The 18,139-nt window shown below is 33.3% G+C and overlaps 1 protein-coding gene across 1 annotated transcript in view; it reads left to right on the top strand.

Moving 5' to 3' along the window:
* The window catches only part of Cnot4 (CCR4-NOT transcription complex subunit 4), a 119,317-nt gene that overhangs the window by 49,685 nt on the left and 51,493 nt on the right, over nucleotides 1-18,139 (top strand). Inside the window, 2 exon segments of the mRNA XM_047560201.1 lie at nucleotides 6,265-6,530; nucleotides 13,132-13,329. Coding sequence (XP_047416157.1) covers nucleotides 6,357-6,530; nucleotides 13,132-13,329 — 372 coding nt within the window. The 5' untranslated portion in view covers nucleotides 6,265-6,356.

An 18,139-nucleotide genomic window follows, 5' to 3' on the forward strand; every position in this document is an offset into this window, starting at 1 on the left:
CCCCATTATGTGTTTGTTGATGTGAGGGTCTGTATTTTTAAAAAAAAATTTTTTCAGCTTTATTTTGGAGAGTTCAGGTTTGCCAGTTCTTTCTTCTGCTATCTCAGATGACATTTTGAACTCCTGTAGTGAATTTTTTCCAGTCATTGTGCTTTCCAACTCCAGAATTTCTATTCTTTTTTTTTTTTTTTTTTTCTCCTTCAAGAGTTGGGGTCTTCATATATTGCCCAGACTGACCTCAGCTCAAGTGATAGTCCTACCTTGGCCTCCCGAGTAGCTGAGATTACAGACATGCACCACTGTGCCCAGTTTGGTTCTGTTCCATAGTGTCTCTTTAGTGATTTTTTTTTTTTTTTTATGTGCCACTGTAACCATACCTTTCTTCTTTGATTATGGCTTCATTTAGAGTTATTAATTAATTAATTTGGTATCAGGGATTGAACCCAGGGGCACTTAACCACTGACCCACATCCCCAGCCCTTTTTATTTTATTTAGAGACAGGGTCTCACTGAGTTGGTTAGGGCCTTGCTAAGTTGCTGACACTAACTTTAAACTTGCAGCCCTCCTGCCTTAGCCTCCTGAGCTACTAGGATTATAGACATGGCCTGACTCTTAGTTTTAACATGTTGTGACTCTTTTAATACCATTGTCTGTTAAGTCTATCATCCACTTGCTCTTGCAGGCTGTATTTTTTACCTGCATTTTTTTCCTGGTACATGGGTTGTACTTTCCTATTTCTTTGCTTAGCTTTTTGTTGTTGTTGTTTTTGTTTTTGTTTTGTTTTTTTGGAAGCTGAGTAGTTATACTGTAGCAGTTCTGGGTACTGGTCTCCTAACTCCCATCATCCCCTTCAAGAGTTCATTGTTATTTGCTTATTTGTTTACTGACTAGATAGACTATTGCATGCAGTATTAAGCTTCTTGCAGTGTTACTTCTTGAGGGAACAGACTTGGGTTTGCCCACATGTACCCTGAAATGTCAGTGGGTTCCCTAACCACACCAGGTTTTAAGCTCCATTTGTTTCTGGCTGACTGCTTTGTTGTCTTTATCAGCACCCTGGGACATAAAATAAGTCTCAGACAGATCTTGGAATTTGTTCAGACCCTAGGAGAGCTCATCCTGGTTCTTTTATTCCCTGGATTTCATCTGCAAACGAGCTGCTCTGCAGTTTAACCTGTACTTTAGATCTCTTCCCAAATTACCTTTCACTTCATTCTTCTTGGGCTTGAGATTGCCTTCAGGCCTGAACTTCATAGTATTGCAAATGGAGTCAGTACTTTTGGGAAGAGATCAGACCTATCTCTGGGGACATGTTATATTATGTGAGATGGCTTGTATGCTTCTTTATAAGATTTATATCTTAGAAAAATAAAATACAAATGTTTTACTCAATATTTAGCAAAGTGGAGGAGAGGTAGGAAGCAGCCCCACATGGTTAATTTTTCTGTTAACACAATTTAACCTTTCAAGAGAGAGACTTTTAAGTTCTTAGGTAGATATTTTTCTAAAACATTTAAGAAGATTTCCAGACCTCCTAAAGGTATTACAGAATCCTGAGTTCTGTTTCATGTGTACATACACCCACCCAGAAACACAAACACATATGCACACCCACATGAATATTGGGACTTTAGTACCAATTTAAAAGGGGTAATAGGTATTATTCTCATACTTAGTTGCTTTCCTTTTTTGTTTATCAAACTATCTATAGCTATTGTGAGTCTGTTTTGTGTCTTTGTATAATTCATCTGATAACATACTTTGTGAAATATAAGTCTAATACAGAAGCAGTGGACAGCTTAGTGCTAGTCTTTATTTTTGAAGAGTGTTGTCAGTTATATAACTGATATAAAAATTCATTCCTTTTTTTAGCTCTTTTGTGGAATATGTGAGTGCTTAATAATTACTAGCAGCCTTATTGTATTTGCTTGTTTTGCCATAATAAATGGGATGTACCAGTATCTTTTTGGTTCTATTCCATTGAGAATAGATGATGAAGTAAACAACAGTTTTCATAGTTACAAAAACACTGGTTAAATGAAATTTAAGGTATGTGGTATTGTAATCATATGAGAGATCTTGGAAAAAATTTATAACTTATAGTCTATGTATATGGTTTCTTGTGAGAATTTTAAAGATTCTATTCTAGATAACAGTATATATGTGTTTATGTTTATAAATAGCTTTTAATTATGTATAATTACAGAATACATGTAGTGTAGTTAGCATGTAATTCCAAAGCAACTATCAGTGAAGTTGCATCACACATGCATTTATCTTATTAGAAATTCAGCTAATCACTTTTGTGATTTTTTTACTATGACAAAATATGTAACAACCATTTTAATTAACCATTTTTTAGTATACAATTTAGTGACATTAAGTATATTCACAACATTGTGTAACCATTACTATTGTCTGTTTCCAGAAGTTTTTTGTTCTCCCAAGCAGAAATTCTGAACCCATTAAATCATTAAGCTTTCCATTCCCCTGCAACCCCTACTCAAAATCTCTCTGTAAATTTGCCTTTTCTTGATACCACATACAAGTAAATTCATAAAATACTTGTCTTTTTTGTGACTGACTTATTTTACTAAGTATAATGTTTTCAGAGTTCACTCAGCATGTATCAGAATCTGATTCCTTTTATGGCTTAATAATCCCTTGTATTGGTATACCTTGTTTTGTAATAATCCATTGTATTGGTATACCTTGTTGTTAATGGACTCGAATTATTCCCACCCTTTGGCTATTGTGAATGTTTCTGTGAACATCAGTCTATAAGTAGCAGTTCAAATTCTTGCTTTCAGTTCTTTGGGTATATAACTAGAAGTTGAATTACTGGAATATATGCTAGTTCTGTGTTTAACTTTTTGATTAACTTCCAAATTAGTTTCCACAGTGGCTATACTACTTTACCTTCTAAATATATATATATAAAATTTTTAAAAGAGTCCTAAACATAAAACCATGTATATAGCACTATATAAGTGGTGAGGAATTTTTAAGCCTAATTTTTGTGTATGTAGTTTTAGTTTTATGCAGTTACCTTATGGTATCTGAGATTTTGGGGTAGCAACATTATTATTCATGTCAGAATTTAAATGAGTTGTTACCACAAGTTGTACAGTGATATAGAGAACAACAACTCAGGTAAAAATTTGCTGTGGAATATAGTTTTGGGGAAAGCCATGTCATTTTATTTCAGGGGCATTTTCACTTCACACCTAAGTTTATTGGAGCTACAACTTAAGTAGTCACAATTTCTGTCTTGGAAAGGGCATGGGTTTTGAAGTTGGCAGTCTTATTTTTTAGCTCTAACTTTAAAACTTTAGCTTCAGTTATGTCTTTTGGGTATATGTTCTCATCAACTCACTGTGAGGATTAGATAATAAGAAAATGAATATTTTTTTCTATAGAATTAATTGCTGAATCAAAAACTGATCATTTCTATCCTAAGCACCTCTGTATCAATCAAATTAGCTTTACTTTCCCTTTTCATAAATAAAATAAATATCTTTTACTTTGTATCTTGTTTCAACTTACTGTGTTTTACATTCATTTTAATATTAGTAGACTAGCTTATAAAAAATTATTCTTCTCTAAGTGAAAATGTGAGCCAGAGTATTAAGAGGGGAGAGTTTATCTCAAAGATTATTTTAAAAATTTAGTTCAGAGGGATTGCATTTGACACTTTCTCTATACCTGAAATTCCTTAAAAGTTTGTGTCTGTTCACATTTTTGAGAAATTAAAGTCCTAGAGCTTTTGATCTTATCCAAGATCATAGCTACTTGGTCATAGCTAGATGAAACAAAGTCATCTTTTTTTCTTTACATTTCAGTGTTCTTCCATATGAGACTGTCTTCCTACATTTTACCACTCAGGATTACATTTGGTAACCTGCTGTGTGGCATCTCTCCATGGTGCTAGAAGTATGCAGATGTACCTGCTTTTGTATATTAGGTATACTTCTTGCTTCTTTATCCCTTTCCTTCCCTCTAAATGGGAAGATACATAGTCTTGCAAACTTTTTTAAAATTAAAAAGCAAATAGAAACAATTAAAAAGCAAAAACTTCAGTGTGTCATCTTTTATTTATACTCATATACTTTCTAGAAAGATTTTCAGTTCATAAACCCCAGTATGTTGTTTCCTTCCCATCATTCCATAGATTCTTTTACTAAAACTCAAATAAGCTGCAGTTAAGCAAAAGCTGAATTATAGGCAAAGGTATTAAAAGTATAGTCAGCACTTCTTTATTATTTCAGTTTAGTTTCCTGTTGGTAGAACCTGTATTTAAGCCTGTATTTTCTACAGGTACAGTTTTTGAATGGCCAGATTGGAGGATTCACTAGAAAATAGCTGTACACCTTACTTTTATACATGAAGATATCTGATAGTGGCAAATCCAAATCTGTAGCTCAGGAGTGCTAAACTGTTTACCAATACATGTTCAATGTATTTCTTTTTAAACACTTTTATTGAAATAATTATAGAGTCACAGGGGAAGATACCATTTCATTGTATTTTTTCCTAATTATTAACAAAAGTCAAAAGTTTCTTAAGGAAAATGAAAGCAGTTTCTCTTTTTTTAAGTTTGGCCACATGATTTATGAAAATAGCGTTTTTTTCCAACAATTGAGATAATACTGATTTTTCTAAAAAAAAAAAATTAATCACCTACTTACTGCCTTTTTTTTTTCTGATTTGATAACATTGTGATGTCCAAACTTCTGTTTTTTTTTTTTAGTGAAGCAAATATTTGTATCTACACTTCTCTCTATATATGGCTTCTAGATCTATACAGAAGTAAATATATATATATATATTATATATATAATATATATATATATAAATGTTAGTGTCTATCTTGCTTTTTTTAAATGCATAACTTTAGACATATTTCTGAGTCAACACATATCTACCTTATGGCTTATCTTAATTTGGGGAGGTGGGGCAGGGACTGAACTCAGGGACACTCAACCAGTGAGCCACATCCCCAACCCTATTTTGTATTTTATTTAGAGACAGGGTCTCACTGAGTTGCTTAGCACCTTGCTGTTGCTGATACTGGCTTTGAACTAGTGATCCTCTTGCCTCAGCATCCTAAACTGATAGGATTACAGGCATGTGCCACCGTACCCTTCGGCTTTTCTTAATTTACTTAATGATTCCCCTATTGATGTATGGTATGTTGTTTGCAGTTTTCTATCTTATGAACATACCAAACTACTTGGTACATGTGTACATTTATGTAGAAAATCTTCTTAGTTGATATAAGGGAGTGGATTAAAGCTTATTGTGAGGCAAAGACTTCCTGAAAAGAATCCGGACAGCACTACTTAATAGCTGTGTAACTTAAAGCAAGGTAATAGATTTCCATTTCCTCCCATCAAAATGGGACTGGATTAGTGATAATCTCTACTTTTGAAGTAGGGGAACTAACTTCTTTGACAGACTAATAGGACAAATAAAAGCTATTTTGTTGTTGACTAAATAAAGAAGTTGATCATCTTTTCATTTATCATAATCAAATCACTTGTAATTCTCCTGTGAGAGTGTTTAGCTCTAACCTGTTTTCTGTGGCAAGAGCTTGATATTAACATGTACGCTAGATGATTGAAATTTATCTTTTCCATTTGGTTTCTTGTAAATTGTGACATATTTTTAGCATGCTATCATACTCCTTTAGGTAATGTGGCAGTTTTACTAGCTTTTAGGTCAGAGTTGATATATTTAGAGTGTTTTTAAAGAGGAAGATGCTTCTTTATCTTATTTTCATAAAATAATTAGTAAAATAAATACTTCTATAAGTTATTACTAAATGTTTTCTCTAAAGAAAGGAAGTTTTTATATTTCTGTTGAATGCAAAAAAAATTATTGTCAGGTCTTTTGTATTAATATGCAAAATTTTTCATAAATCTTAAGATTAGAGCTGAAGTTAATATTCTCTCTCTCTTCCACCCCATTCCATACTCCCCCACCTTTTTTTTGGCAGTACAAGAATTGAACCTAGGGGTGCTTCACAAGTGAGCCACATTTCTGGCCCTTTGTATTTTTTATTTTGAGACAGGGTCTTGCTAATGTTGCCCAGGCTGGCCTGGAATTTGCAGTCCTCCTTCATCATGTTCTCAAGTTGAGTTGCTGGGATTACAGGCATGCCACACCTAGTTTTTTCTAAATTTTTCAATGATGTGATTCTTGATTATTGGGCATGCCAATTTTTTTCCAGTAGTAAACAGTCTTTTTTGTTTCTTATGCAGGTCTTCAAAGTTCTACATTTTAGCTCTCAGTGCTGAACTTCCTTCTCCCTTAAATTATTATAAACTTTTGCTGCTGTTTAATAAACGTGAAGATGTCTCGAAGTCCTGATGCTAAGGAAGACCCTGTGGAATGCCCTCTTTGCATGGAGCCCTTGGAGATAGATGATATCAACTTTTTCCCTTGCACCTGTGGCTACCAGATTTGCCGATTTTGTTGGCATCGAATTCGCACTGATGAAAATGGACTTTGTCCTGCATGTAGAAAGGTATATACTTCAAAATAACCTTATAGTTATTTAACTGTACAGTTTTAATTGTATAGTTTTTTACCCTCATGAATATGAGTAATTGGTTTTAAAACAATACAAACCTCAGGTGAGATTATATGTAGCATTATATCTTTAAGACATAATGAGGTGGAAGGAACACTGCCCTAGGAGTCAGAGTCAATTCTTGACTTTGTTGTTAACTAGCTATGTGACCTTTGTGAAGTTAAATAACCTCTCTAGTTGAGGAGATGGACAGTCAGTGGGGCTTGCTATTAAGAGATTAGGAATAGAAAAATGAATTTGCATAGGATGATGTTAAATTGGAAAAACTTACTCTGTATTTTGTTGGGGAGTTCATTTCTAGTACAGAATAGGTGACAAGTTAAGATTTTTATTGAAAGAGGTTAAAATGACAGAGAAATCATGGTTCAGAAGTCAAAAACTGCTTATTTGTTAAGCCCTTGCTACAATTCTAGGCTGATATTGCAGTTCCTATTTTATACTTGTCCAGAGTCACCAACTTCTGAGTAGTGGTTTTGGAATTCAGATACATTTTTGAATATACAGTCTTTTTTCCTGAAATACTGTGTTATTGAAAGCCCCTTCTAAGTCTAAAAATGTGTGATTTTTTTTTAATGTTCCATGGATTTCATTATTTTGATTAACAACTGCAACACAGCTCCAGTGTAATAAATGGAACTATGAGGGTAGGTAGGTCTTTTACATTTCTATTTAAAAGATTTATTTGTGACCTTAGGGATTCAGATATCTGTTATGTTATTATGAAATTTGTCTTCACTTTCATATTGTATGATTTGAACTTTGTTTTCTAATTATCTTATTTCAAAGAACTTTTGTGTTCATTACTTCCAAATTTTGAAAAAACCAAAACATACTTTGCTTATCTAAAATTTAGAAATAAACTATTTCTGACCTTTTTTACCTGAGGATTTATAAGAAATGTCATAAAGTGATGCATAATCCACTTTTATGTATTTTTAAAAATCTAATGAGTGCATGATTTATATCACAAATAAAAGATCTATTTAGGTGTTAATACAGTTCATATAGTTATATAGTTAAATTGTACATATAATACACACATATATATACATATATAATGTATAATATAATATACCTATTAATGTATAATATATACCTATAGCATGTATTTATATAAAATACGTAATATATAGTTAATATACGCTAAGAAATGTGCATACAAAGGTAAATGAAAACTTTAGAATTTACTTCAGTCAAAAATATATACATTTTTATGAATTTTAAGTGTTTTACTCATGTTTTTGAAATAAGTGCTCAGTCATTCAAAAGACAACAGTCATATTGAACTATTTTATTGAAAAGAGTGACTCCCAGAATCACTCAGGGCTCTAAGCAGTGTAAATTTGATTGACTTCACAAAGTATTCTCTCTTAATAGATTCGGAGAAGCTCATCAGTGGGCCCATGAGCTGAATGTGTTTATCAGGGACCAAGTTAGTCTTTAATCTCTGGAGACCAGCCCCACTGGCTATGTTTGCCAAGAGGAAAATCACAAATGTTGCTAGAGGCCTGAAGAAGGCAATGAGGCTGCAGTTTACATGTAACCCAACTCTGTAGGAAGAAGGCCTACAGAGGCCTGTAAGGTAGCCTATCGAGATAGTGAGTAAACTTGGAGCTTTAAGTGGGGAATTGTTTGAAGTGAGCTCTGGTTTTGGCTCTCAAGAGAAAACCTGCCCTTCTACAGGGAGGTTTAAGAGCTTTGAAAAGCAAAAGCCAAGAAAGCTTAGTGTTGCTCTTTGTCATAGCTGCTAAACAGACTACTTGGTCATTTTTAGACTGCCTTTTTATCTCATCATGTCCCCTGACTTTTTAATTTTTTTCTTCTCACGATGCCTGGGATCAAACCCAGGTCCTTGTGCATGCTAAGCACATGCTCTACCACTGAGTTATATCCACAGCTTGACTGCCTTTGTGCACTTTGTGCAGCATTTCTAAGAAAAATACCTGGTGGAAACAGGAGATGTGGAAACATAGGTGGTGCAGTGACATCATGTAATATTCAATCACATGAAAACCAGAGCCTAGACAAGGAAATGTGAACTTCAACAGAAGTGTTACTGTTTTCATCTAAAAAATAATAAAAGGTATTGTGTTCATGAAATAAGAACAAGATGGTATAAAAAAGAACATTCAATAAACAATAACCATAGTTATTGAGAATTAAAATATAGTAGCAGAAATAACTTAATGAAAGCATTGGGAGATGAGATCAAGAAAATCTTTGAGAAAGCATAAAAACAAGAGATGTGGAATATTTGAGAAAAATCAGCATATTTGAGGATCAGTCAGAGGTCAAATACCAAATAATTAAGTACTCTAAGAGACCATAGTGATACAGAGGGGAAATAATTATCAAATATATGGTGGAAGAATATTTCCCAGAAACAAAAGACATGTCTTCTGATTGAACAGGCCTTTCAAGTGCCTAGCACTTTTATTTTGAAATATCAGAATACTAAAGGTAACAGAAGTTCTATGAATTGCAGAGCAGAAAAAAGTAGGTCGCATGTAAAAGACCAAGAATCAGAATTGTTTCAGATTCTGATCTTTGTTATCCACCTGTGAAATAAAAATTATGGTCCTAACTCTTGATTTAGAGAGATCAAAATGAAAATTATGAATTATTTTGAATCAGTAATTATAAAATGACTTACCAACAGTATCTAGAGTGAGGCCAGCTTATGAAATCAGAAGAGAAAGAAATGCTCTGGTACAGTGGAAGGCAGGGGAGTAAGCAGAATTTAGTGAAATGGGAAGAAAAAGAGTTCAGTAAAAGAGCTGATTCTCTAAAAAGACCAGTAAAATAATCAAATTCTTGGCAAGTCTAATAAAAATAAAAGGAAAGTTGCAAGTAAACAGCATTTGGAATCAAAGTGAGAACATAATAACACATATGGAAGAAATTAAATAATTACAGTAGACGATGTTAATTAGTAATTTGGCAATTTATTTATATGCCAAATTAACATTCGCCACAGGCAGCATCTAGCATTAGTTGGATACATAATACACAATAGTAACTTTTTTTTGACATGTGCCAAATATTTATTCTTTTTTTAAACAATTCTTGTGATGCTATATTCCTAGAAATTTAATATGTGATTCAGTCAAAACATTTAACGTATGTCTATTTATGTTCATCTTTGAAATACTTGTATAACTAGTTTTATGGGGCTTGCTCTCTACAGTTACTCTAATTATTCCTTTATAGTCTACCCCCCTTCTTCATTTCACTGTCAGTTTTTTATTTTCCTGATTTAGGTAGTGTGTGTATAGAGGAACTGTCATGGAATGCATGCTTTTTCAATTTTTAATGAAATTCTTGGACAAGTCAGAAATAATAAGCCTTTGTGTATTTGTCATTTGTGTCTGTATTAATCAGCATATCTTTTATTTTCCAGAAAAATTTATATTTATTTCCTTTGAACAATAGTGATACATAACTTCACAGATGTTAAAATTAAAAAGCTAGTATTTATAACTTTCCTTAATTTGAAGGGTAAATTATGGTAAAATAATTTATCTTATTCTCTTGGTATCTTTCACAATATGTAGCAGTTATGTTTCAACAAAATTGACTTGGAAGCCTAATAGAAGTATATTAAAAAAAAAAAAATGGAAATGGCAAAGGAAAAAGACAGTGTATCCCAAGATTATATATTCACCATAGTGGTGCAGCAGTAATATGCTTGGCAAGAGTTGGTATTGCTGCCTAATTTTTCTTACTTGTTACTTTCCATCACTTTTTGTGTTTATCTTTTGCTTTTATACTGCAGTGCTTCATGTTAATCAGGATTTTACAGTGTTACTAGGATGCAAAACAAGGAAGAAACCTTAGAGTGTTTGTCAAATTCCATGTTTTCAGAAGAATCTGAGTCCCAGAAAAGTTGCATCAGTGCTTTTCACACACTCTGATCAAGAACTGGAGTTTTGTTTTCTTTCTGTCCTCCAATCTGTTGAGGACTGATAAAGGGTCTCATTATACATGCATAATCTGCTTCTGTTATACAATGTACCACATTGATAAATATTTTATTCTACAAAGAAGAGTCTGACTGATTATGTGTGTGAATGTGATGGCAGTAGTTTTTAAATACTTACTCTTAATATTTTACTTTTCTTATCATGGTCCTGTAAAACACAATGCATGGACCCCACTTTAAAACTAGAAGCAATCCATATGTTTGATCCATTCATCACCATTTTTTATTTTAATCCCCGAAGGTATTCAGAACTGTAAAAACACATGTATAAAACTTCTATAGCAATAAAAAGAACTTTCATAACAATTACAAAAAAGTATAAAAATCAATCATATATAAACCAATTAAAATATCTTCCTATATAAATTTTTCATGTACACATAAAGCTGTTTTCTCCTTCAAGATTTGGGGATGATTCCTTTTGGAGGGTTTACTGTTGAGTTCATTTGAAAGCTGTTGCTTTTCACTAGCATCTAGAACTTTCATTTTGAGGTAGAGAACAGCTTTTCTATGTGTAAACAAAAAAATTAGAATGAGCTTATAAAAAATATTTTAATTGGTTATATGTGATTGATTTTTGTGCTTTTTTGGTACTTGTTATATAAGTTTTATACTTGTGTCTTCGCAGTTCCAAATATCTTCAAGGGATTAAAATCATCTGGTCAGGTAAATAAAATTGGAAGGAGATAATACAGGTACGGAAAAGTTGAGAAAGACTGTGTGGTTGATTGAGGAATTGAACTTTCTTTGATAGATCTTAACCATTTGGACCCTTAAATGAAAATGCAAGAAGTAAATTAATTTTCATCCAAAAATGTACTTTTTAAAGAAAATTCATGATGCTAAATTTCTAATTTTAGTTAGTAGTTTAGTGTTTATTTTGCAAATATTTATTAAACTTTTAAAAGGATCCATTCTGTGTAACTTCATATTTGATCCTGGAGTCCTGAGGATCATGCAAAAGTCAGGTCACTGAGCCACCTATTTTGTTGTCTCCTACTCACAAGTTGAAACATGCCAAATAGAACCAATTAGCTAAGAGGTTCAGATTTTGTGATGTGGGAGTTAAATGGCATAGGTGCCAACATCTTTATCAGGTATATAGTTTTTTGATGATATGGTAAAGTATAAAAGTATACAATTGTCTTTAAAAGCAGCAAGTTGAATTCGAAAGTAGGCATAAAAATGGGCATAAAAGATAAAGAATTAAGTTGTCAGAGAACTCAAGATAATAATACTAGTAGCAGTTGAGGAACATAAAGGGAAATCTCATACTTTCTTAATCGCTGCCATCATTATTCTGGTTACTATTCACAAGTTTGAGGGGTTTTTGTTATTTACTTACATATGAAGAGATGAAAGTAACTTTGTATTAAAGACATTAGGAAGGTTTTAGGTTTCTGGACAGTATCTTCATTCTTTTTCTTCTCACTTTTTTTTCTTGTTGGCACAATTTCTCTTGTCCCCTACTCCCATATTCTGATAGGCACAATTCCCCAACCAATTCTGATTCCTGTTTCTTGGAATCTCTTCATATCTAGTTTTTAATATTGCATTTAATGTACCATCTTCCATTTATCATTAGCAGTATTTATTATAGTAATCAATAACTTTGAATGCTAAGGGCAGGATATGATTTTAGTCACTTTATAAGTATATTCTCTTCTAACTCTTACGGAAACCCTCTGGCTACAGTACCGAGATTTCTGTTTTACAGATGAGAAGAATGAGGCAGAGAGGTCACATGATCTCAGATAGGGTGAGCTAGGATTCAAAACCAGGCACTCTGACTCCAGTATTTGGACTCCTATAGCCCTGACATTAGCAATGGGAATGAAAATAATACCACAATTTTGAGAAGGAAAAGATAAAGACACAAAATAGTGAAATTGCTAGTTTATTGAGGGTTTATTATGTGCCAGGCACAATAAGAATAGCTTTTTTAGTGTTACTTTATCTTTACATCAACCTTTAGGATTATTTTCATTTTACATATGAGTTTACTGAATTATAAAGTTTAAGTTGCTCATTGTTACATGACTAGTGTTAAAACTGAATTCAGATGCCTGAGTCAGTATCTAGGTATTATTGCTTGCCAGTCTTTCACTCTCAGATTGAAATGTATTAAAGAACGAGTGTATGACTTTTAGCATGTGGTAGATTTTCATTAAGTATTTGTTGATTATTATATGTAAATCCCATATTTAGGTAAGAAAATGTATAGTCTTTGCCTCTTATACAGCACCTTAGAAGGTTCCCTATAAACTGTATACTAGGCACTGTGGGGAATACCAAGACTGGGTGTTAGTGGTGGTGATGGTTGCTTAGAACCTTTGGCATTTTAATGCTAAAAGTGGTCTGTGCTAAGTTCCAAAATGTATTTTAATGACTTTAATTTGGTATTTAACTTATTAAATAAAAACAATTTAAGTAATCTATGCAGATAAAAAAAGGGAAATTACAACAACCTTATACCTACCATCCAGAATTGGACACTGGTTATTCATTCAGTTTTTTATTTAATGCTAATGTCTGTCTGTTTTATGCTTAAAGCCATATCCAGAAGATCCAGCAGTTTATAAACCACTCTCCCAGGAAGAACTGCAAAGGATAAAGAATGAGAAAAAACAGAAACAAAATGAGAGAAAACAGAAAATATCAGAAAATCGCAAACATTTGGCTAGTGTACGTGTTGTACAAAAAAACCTCGTCTTTGTTGTAGGTCTGTCCCAGCGCCTAGCTGACCCAGAGGTAAGTCCTCTTCTGTTTCTTTGTCAACTTGACATTTTTTTCTGTGTGTTTGCTGGTTTGGAAATAATAGTTGACCCTGTTCAACTGTAGGATCCCTCTGAAAATACGAAACGTTGGAGAACATAAGAAATGACTTTTTAGTGATAGCTAAGGAACCGGTGACCAGTTATGATCTTAGACAAACGTCTTATCTCTTTCTTGGTCTCAATTTCTTTGGTTGTAAAATTAAGGAGTTGAACTAGATTTCTGAAGTTCCCTTTAGTCTGCAAGTGGATAATGATTCTATTTTTGCTCTTAATGGTAACATGTGACATGAATACTCTTGATTCTTTCCTCTTTTCTGTAGCAGCGTTAAGGACTAACAATGGAGATGCAGTTACTTGAACCCACCAGAGATCTTAATGATCTGGTTTTTTTTGTTGTTGTTTTTTAAAATTCTACCCAAATAGTAATTGTCAGTTTTTTAGAACTGTACAGTATGATGTCACTATCCTGAATTTATTCATTCTAATACAATTTTAGGAAAAGGAGGATAATTTGATTAAGTGAAATAAAGGACCAAGTTCTTTGTTATTCATTTGGGGCAGGGTAAATTTTAACTTTTTTGTTTACTACCTGTTTTTCTTTCCTTCTGCCACCAGCCTGATTGAAGTATTATTGAGTTTATATTTTATTTGTAGCCCATGGACATGCATCTTCTAATTTTTAATTTTTTATATACTATGAGGTGCTGGCTAGATTGTTGGGAAGGCAACTACAAATTGATTGACAGCCACAGTGTTCAGTAGGAGAGAACTGGGTTTGGGGATTCTTCCAAAAGGACTCCTTGAAATGGTTGAAGTAATATTCTTCATGGTACCAATTAGAAGGAGAATTGTAGTAAATGTGCTTAAGAATGAAGGAATATTTGAACTTGGCTTGAAGCCCTCAGAAAGGGAATGGATTGTAACTCAATGATAGAGCTTGTTCTTAGCATGCATGAGGCTCTGGGTTCAGTCCCTAGAACTGCTCCCCTTCCCCGCCTCCCTCCTGCACAAATCAAAACAAAAGAAAAAACAACACCCCGGAAAGAGGAACTGTAAGGAATCTCACATATGTGTAAATTAATTTAAAATAGTATTTGTTGATGATGAGTTTATTATGTGTTGAGACTATTAAGGAATTCGATAAAGGAGAAAGTCAGGGAGACATTAAGAAAGATCTTATCATGGTCAGTAAACATGGAGGCAACTCAATTACTTAGATCCGAGGTCCAGTGATCCTGACAGTAGTGGGCTACATAATATGCAGAAGACCAGGTTCTTTCCAGAGCCAAAGGAGTGGGCCAACAACTCAACCAGACAAAGATTTCTTTTATAAGAAATGTTAAGAAGAGAGCTCATTGTAGACCAGTGATTCAACTTTTTAGCAACTCATTCTTCATTTTCCTAAGCTTCTATTTTCTTCTTACTTACTTAGGCAAACAAAAATCCCACCTCTCCCTTAACCATTTCCTTGAACATGGCTACTACTTTGCACTAAACCTTTTCTCTCTCAGCTCTACCTTTTTTCCTACTGGAGGGCACTTCTGCCTCTTATCTGCTCCTCCTGATCTTACATATTAGAATCTATTTTTCTGAAACTGCTACTGTAGAAAATTAATGGAACTTTTATCTTGATTTGAGAGCTCTTGAATATGAATGTACTGGTTTTTGTTAATAGATCTTGGGTCTGGTCAATTCTAGTACTGGAGACATATGGAACAGACACACAGATAGATGAAATTAAATCATAGCTCAAGTATGATACTTGGATTATGGGTTTCCTATCTCTTTTGAGTCTGATTTGTAAAAGTTTTTATTTACTTGTAGAGATTCTTTATTTTTACTTCAGATAACTTCAGATTAATCTGAAGAACTATTATACAGAAGGAAATTAGGTGGAAACTAATGAGAGAGCACTTTATCAGAGTCTGAATACACCTTAAAAATCACTAGTTTTATACTTTTAAAATCAATGTTGCTTATTGAGAAGATAGTGCATTTTCTTAAACATTTGTTTCTAAGACCAGAGACAACTGATTTTTTTTAAAAAATTAAATACTACTAATTCTTCATATCTTTTAAAATTCTCTTAATTTATCTGGATAACTTTATTATAAGTTTTTGGAAACCTTAAAGTTGACTTCACTAGAAAACTCAAAAGAAATTTCAAATTGTCAGTATTGCTTTCAAGTCACAGAAGATCTCTGTAGCTTACTTATCTTTGAATAATTTGATATTTCACCAATTCTGGTTAACAAAATAGGTGAGGAATAAAGCTCATTTTGAAAATCATTTTTGTACATTAGAAAACTAAGATTGTAAAGTATGTTCATTAATTTCTTTCTGTGATCAGTAGAAAAAAACAATCTTTGAAGCTATGGTAATTAGTGTCAATGATTAGATTAGAGGTAATGATGAAAAATTTTAAGTTTCCAAAATTTTAGATTTGGAGAGTTTTACTTCATTAATTCTACAAATTAATTTCTTGAATATATACTATGTGCTAGGGTGCTTTGATATTGGGGACAAATTAGATAGCAAGCCCCACCAATTCTACCCTTAACAAGCTTGCAGTCAAGGGGAAAGGATAGAATTTAAGTGCTTATGTATGTGTTGAACACTTATAAAAAGGGAAGTGCACAGCTTTTTGGGAACATGTAACAGCAAGGTACTTAGTAATATAGAGATTCACAAAACAACTCCCTGAGAAAAGAATGATTTAAGGTAGGCTTGAAGAGCTAATAAGTCTTAGCTAGAGACAGTAGCATCCCAGGTGTTTGTGGTAGCCCCAGAGAACTTGAGGAATTAAAAGATTGTTTAGACACAACCATTTCATCTTAGAAATGAGAAGCTGAAGCAAAGAAGTGATTTGCCTGTGGTCTAGTGTATTCTATACTGACAACTGGTCTATTGTTCATCTATTCATTCATTTATCCACTCAGCCATCCCTCTTATTAACAAATTTTTGTTTTTCATGACTGTTTCCAAAGAACATTATATAGCAAGACATTTTAGTCATTAGGCATGCTATTGGGCACCTATAATTATTCACATAACCTTTTATATTCTAAGTTAGTGCTAAAAGAGACCCCCTGTGAAGTAAATGTGTGACATTGAATACCTAAATAATGTGCTGGTATACAGCATGCTCTGTCTACTTCCTATTTCCTTTCTTTATTTGATAGAATATTATCGTGCTAGTTGTTCAGGCAGAATACGGAGAGTTCAAGTTAATTTAGAAAGTTAAAATTCTTTGAATTTTCCTTACCTGGGCAGCCCTATTCCATATTAACCACTTATTATTTACTATCACTTGGAAGTCCACCAGTGCTATATTCCATTTAATTCTGTTTGTTCAATGCTAACACCAGTTTTTTAGTAATCATTTCAATAAGTAATGTGCCAGGCACTATTTAAGATAATGATAAACAAGATAGTACCTGCTTATTTACAAAGTAACAGTATAGCATGAGAAATACTGTGTGCTATGGAGGCACAAGGGATAGCACCAGATCTTGCACGGGAGGTGTATCCTCCTCTGCTGTCTTTGGGGTAAAGTGCTCCTGGCACATGAACTGTACAAATCTTCTGGATAAGAAAGACTTCCATCTGCAGTTTGATTTGTTTGGCTGGAATATTAGAGAGCAGTGGTGCGAGATAAGTTCGGTGAGGTAAGTGACAATGTCATAAAGGGCTTTCTAACCATGCAAAGGAATTTTCACTTTATCCTAAAGGCAGCAGAAAGCTGTGGAGTGTTTTTAATAAGAGTGACACGGAATTTGTGCTTTGAAAATAGCATTCTAGCTGCAGTGTGGACATTGCAGCATAATTACATACCACTGTTGTGTTGTTGTGAAGGTTATTATACCCAAATGTTTGCCAGAAACTATTTCCATAATTGAGTGGTCTTCAACTTAATCAGATTCATTGCCTACTTTAAAAAAAACTGATATGTATTATACCACTTTACTTTCATAAAATGACTTCTTGATAATATGTCTCCCCATATAATTTGAAAAAATATATATGTAAAGGAGAAATAAAAGGAAAGTAATCAGAAATTATACATAATTTACACATAAATCCTTGGGCACCACTACTCCAGAACCTTTCTCAAGGTATAGTCTCAGGGCCAGTAGCTGTAGTATCACCTGGGAGCTTACTGTGAAGACACTCGGGCTCTGCTTCAGTTCTCCTGAATCTGAATGTGCACTTTAACTAGTTCCTCAGAGGACTTGTATGTGTATTTGAGTTCTTGAAGTACTACTGTTACACTGAACAATAAAGTAGTAAGATGCTTGCCTTCTATTTGTAGACTCACTGAATGTCACAACTACAAATACAGATTGTTAAAGGTAAATGCATTGGCAACTTAGGTACCATGAAATGCCAATAATGTGATTTTTGTGAAGCAACTCTTAGTAAAATTGCACAAACAACATGCATCATCTTCCTTTAATTACATAATATCTGTAAATTCAGTGTTTGTCAAAACTGGGAAAAGACTATATATATATATTAGAGTTTGTTTCTAGAGTCAGTTATGAATAGGCTTCTTAACTATATGAATGTCTTAGAGAACATTCCCAAGTTGTACAGGATGGCTGTTTTGCAGGCTAGCTTAAGTCTTGTAAGATACTCCTGACTCCTGTCCATTGAATGCTAATAATGTTTCCCAGTGACCTACCTCTCAATCCTGAGATTTGATTATTAGCATCTTGGGGGTCATTATATTAGTTACTATCCTATTTCCAAAGGGATTTGGGTGAAAAAATATTGAAGACTCT

Source organism: Sciurus carolinensis, chromosome 8, assembly GCF_902686445.1.
Source record: "Sciurus carolinensis chromosome 8, mSciCar1.2, whole genome shotgun sequence".
NCBI lineage: Eukaryota > Metazoa > Chordata > Mammalia > Rodentia > Sciuridae > Sciurus > Sciurus carolinensis.